General features: G+C 37.4%; 1 protein-coding gene across 1 annotated transcript in view; it reads right to left on the bottom strand.

The window, feature by feature from the left end:
* Positions 1 to 4,348, bottom strand: part of SLC7A2 (solute carrier family 7 member 2) — a 24,633-nt gene that overhangs the window by 17,689 nt on the left and 2,596 nt on the right. The window contains exons 3-4 of the mRNA XM_042782831.1: positions 1,222 to 1,387; positions 720 to 853 (exon numbers count right to left, since the gene is read on the bottom strand). Of these exons, the coding sequence (XP_042638765.1) occupies positions 720 to 853; positions 1,222 to 1,387 (300 nt within the window). The remainder of the gene's footprint in view (positions 1 to 719; positions 854 to 1,221; positions 1,388 to 4,348) is intronic.

The raw sequence follows: 4,348 nt of genomic DNA, 5'->3' as shown, positions 1-4,348 counted from the left end.
CATGCAATGATATGAACCCAGAGAAAACACTTAGAGAGTGATTCTGACATAATTCCTTTATAATTATAAATTATATAAAGATAAATCACCTAGATTATATGAAGAGAAAAGAATTTAACACTGTAAATTTTGCCCTACTAAAGAAGAAATTATTTAGGTGCAGTATCATTATTTGTTACTCATTGTAACAGTACTTTCAGAGAAAACTAATGATAGAAATAACTACTAGTATTTGTAAGTACTTGACAGTTTATAGAGTATTTTTCATATGTATTATGAGCTCTGGTGATGCAGTGCCTAAGGCATTTGACCGCTAACCAGAAGGTTGATGGTTCAAACCCACCAGGTGCTCCGCAGAAGGAAGATGAGGCAATCTACTTCCATAAAGATTTACCACCTCAGAAACCTAATTGGGGTTACTCGTGAGTCAGACTCAACTCAATGGCAGTGAGTTTGGTTTGGTTTTTATATTATGTTAGATAATCCTCATAAGATCTGAGAGGTAGGACTGCTCTCCAGCTTTTACCAATAAGGAAACCATGGCTCAGAGTGTTTCACTTTCTTTTTATTACATACAGCAGGTATTCTGGTTAGGTTGGAAACTGCTTTTCTTACCCCAGATCCCATTCCCTTTCCTCAACCCTCTGCTGTGACCTCGGGAACTCATGTGGTAAAGGAACACCTTGTCCTGACACACAGAGCCAAGAATCTGCTCTTACCAGTTGTTGCAATGCAATCAAATCCCACAAAGGCATAAAAGCAGGTTGCAGCACCAGCCAAAGTTCCCGCAAAGCCATAAGGCATAAAGCCACCAGCCCCATAGATACTTGTTCCATTTTCAGAAGGTGGCTCACTAAGAAGGAAACAAACACATCAGAAAGTTATTTTCACAGATAACTGCTTCTCCCAGCAATATATTTCAAAGTACTTCCTTGGAAGGTTGTTGTATTCATTAGCTCTTCGAAGCAAACATGTACAAGACCCAAACTTCTGTAATTTTAAGCCATCTTCTTGGTGATAAATTACATGGCAGCCCTAGAAAATCAGAACATTACCTATATATTTATATTTGGGAGGGAGCCTGGATAGAATAGTCTTTGAAAAGTCTTAAAGCAAAAATTGTAAGGACAATTGCTCTAGAGGAAAACTTTCACATTATGTGCCCTTAGAATTTAACATAAAACAATTTTAAAAAAAATCAAAAAAGGAGGTAACTTTTACCTGGCACTTGCTGATATATTTTTGAGAAACTCTTCACTGATCTTCCAGTTTGCCACATTTCCTTTCACAAACCCAGCAACCATAACAAAAAGAAGGACCAGGATATTAACAGCTGTGAAGATTTTATTCACCCAAGCAGACTCTTTTACTCCAAAAGATAAAAGACCTATGGAAAAAGAAAGGGAATTCTGATTTTTACCTAAGCTTTAGAAACCAAACCCAAACCTGTTGCCATCGAGTTGATTCTGACTCATGATGCCCTATAGAACAGAGTAGAACTGCCCCACAGGGTTTTCAAGGCTGCAGTAATCTTTACAGAAGCAGACAGCCACATCTTTCCCCCAAAGAGTGGCTGGTGGCTTCAAACTTGCCAACTCCTTAGTTCACAGTTAAGTGAACTAAGTGCTTAACCACTGCACGACCAGGGCTCCTCAGCTTTAGGAAAGGCAATAGCATTTTGAAGCTATTATAGGCTTCGGGATATTATTTCACCAGCATTCATATATTTAATTTCCATTATCCATTTCTATTGTGGGTTCTTACTTAATAGTTATCTCATTGTGAAACAAAGTCTTCTGACTACACCATTTTGATTTCAGGAGATAGACCATGCTCAAAGTCCAGAGACCCTACACCCTTTAATATATAAATCTAGTAGCTTTGGCTATTGTTACCAAAAGGTAAGTAGAGGCAAAGTAATACCTAATGAAATGCAGTTGTAAAAAGCCATTTCAAAGTGAATGGTTGAGAAATTTTTTTAAAGTAAAAAATCCTTGTCTGCCCTGTATTTATTGAACATAAATAGAAAATAATTCTTCAAGTGTCCTGTCAATAAGCACTTTGTCAAACCTATTCTCATTCTAATAATTTTGCTTCACATCCTAGGTCTGTTGGTGGTGCAACTGGTTTGAGATTGGCTGCCATCTAAATGTTGGTTGTTAGGAAACCACCCCCCACCCCAGCAGTGCCCTGGAAGCAAAGGCCTGCAGATCTGCTTCTGTGAAGCCTGCAGCCCAGAAAACCCTATGCAGCAGTTCCACTCTGTAATACATGAGTTGCCATGAATCGGAATTGGTTTGTTTTTCTGGATTTTATTTTACATTTTGATTGTAAAAGTAATCAATTTCCTGTCTAATAATTTGAAGGGGCAACAAAATTATGAAGAAATGAAAGATCAACTCCAGAATTTTGCATATGCAAACACACACACACACACACACACACACACACGTACCTATTTCCATGTCAAAAAAGAACCTTTATTTAACAGCCATATAATCTTCTACTATATGGAGGTACTGTACTTTAATCAAGAGAGCCATGGTGGTGTAACGGTTAAATTCCCGCCTGCTAACTGAAAGGTCAGCAGTTGGAACCCGCCAGCTGCTCTGTGGAGAAAGATGTGGCAGTCTACTTCTGTAAAGACTTACAGCCTTGGAAACCCCACGGAGGCAGTTCTGCCCTGTCCCATAAGGTTGCTATGAGTCAGAATTGACTCAATGGCAATGTTTTTGTTTTGTTTTGTTTAAATACTTTAATCCTTTAATTATAGACAAGTAGGTCACTCTTAATTTTTTACAATTGTAAACAGTAGTGATATAATCATCATTTTATAAAAATCTTTGTATATTTTCTAATTATTTCTTTACAGTAATTTTCTATAAGGTAATACTGTGTCAAAGATATGTATTTTTATAAAAGGCTTTTGGTTTACATTGTCAAAATATTCTCCAGAAAGTTTGGTCCAATTTAAATTGCCCGATTTTTTTTTTTTTTTAATTAGTTCATTCTTCTTGCCCGTATTCATTTTTAAGAGTTATTTACATATTAATGCTATAAACTCTCTGCCTAAATATTTTTCTAGTTTATAATTTACTTTTAACCTTGTTGGTTTTCTATATATAAGAAAGTTTTAGAACCATATTAAAATTTTTCCTTTTGGTTTCCACCTTTAGAAAGATTTTTTTTTTTTTTTTAAAAAAGAATAGAAAGATTTTTTTCCCTAACATTAACTGAAAAACAGTCATCTTTGTTGCCTTCTAGAACTTTTGTGATTTTATTTTCATATGCTTATATTTAATCCATCTGAAGAGCTCTGGTGGCACAGTGTCTAAGGCATTTGACTGCTCACCAGAAGATTGGTGGTTCAAACCCATCAGCTGCTCTGTGAAAGGAAGATGGGGCAATCTACTTCCATAAAGATTTGCTACCTTGTAAACCCATGGGGGTTGCTATGACTTGGAATTGACCCAATGGTAGTGGGTGGGTTTTTGATTTGGGTTTAATCCATCTGCTATAAAATGTAAATTATGGACCTAAGAAAGTTAATTTTTAACAACTAGGATATGATTGCTATGAAAGGATTATTCTACATATTTACTTGCTTATTTCCCATATCTAGGCCAAAAACTCCATTGCCATCAAGTCGGTTTCAACTCATAAGTGATCCTACAGGACAGAGGAGAATTGCCCCTTAGGGTTTCCAAGACTGTAAATCTTTACAGAAGCAGACTGCCACATCTTTCTCAGGCTGAACAGCTGGTGAGTTTTAACCCCTAACCTTTCAGTTAACAGCTGAGCACTTAACTGCTGTACCACCAGGGATCCACTCACATCAAACAAGTGAAAATTTCCAAGTAGAGATGAGAGAAGCTGAATTTCATTCTTCTACCTGTATAATTCCATATTATATAATAGATAAAGGTATAAATGAAAACTGTATTGTCATCCCAATTACTGACTCTGTAATTGTCTATTAGGTTATGGACCATTGCTACACATCTTGGAGAACAAGGCCACCTCCATATTGTACAAGTTTCCCAATACTCCACATGCACCCTCTACTCTGAAATCCTTATTGCCTACCAGTAGATTAAACCAAACCAAACCAAACCAAACTCACTGGTGTCGAGTCAGATCCAACTTATAGCGACCCCTCTTTGGGTTTCCGAGGCAGTATCACTATGGAAGTAGATTGCCCAGTCTCCCTTCCCAGGAAGGAAGGGTTTGAACCACCAGCCCTAGGCACTACGCTACAAGAGCTCCACCAGTAGATTGTTGTTGTTGTTATGTGCCGTCGAGTCGGACATAGCGACCCCTCCTTGGGTTTCCGAGGCAGTATCACTAC

The sequence above is a fragment of the Orycteropus afer genome, unplaced genomic scaffold (genome assembly GCF_000298275.1).
Source record: "Orycteropus afer afer isolate SDZICR_OR568_19922 unplaced genomic scaffold, OryAfe1.0 scaffold00483, whole genome shotgun sequence".
NCBI lineage: Eukaryota > Metazoa > Chordata > Mammalia > Tubulidentata > Orycteropodidae > Orycteropus > Orycteropus afer.
This window is presented reverse-complemented; position numbering and strand designations above follow the sequence as displayed.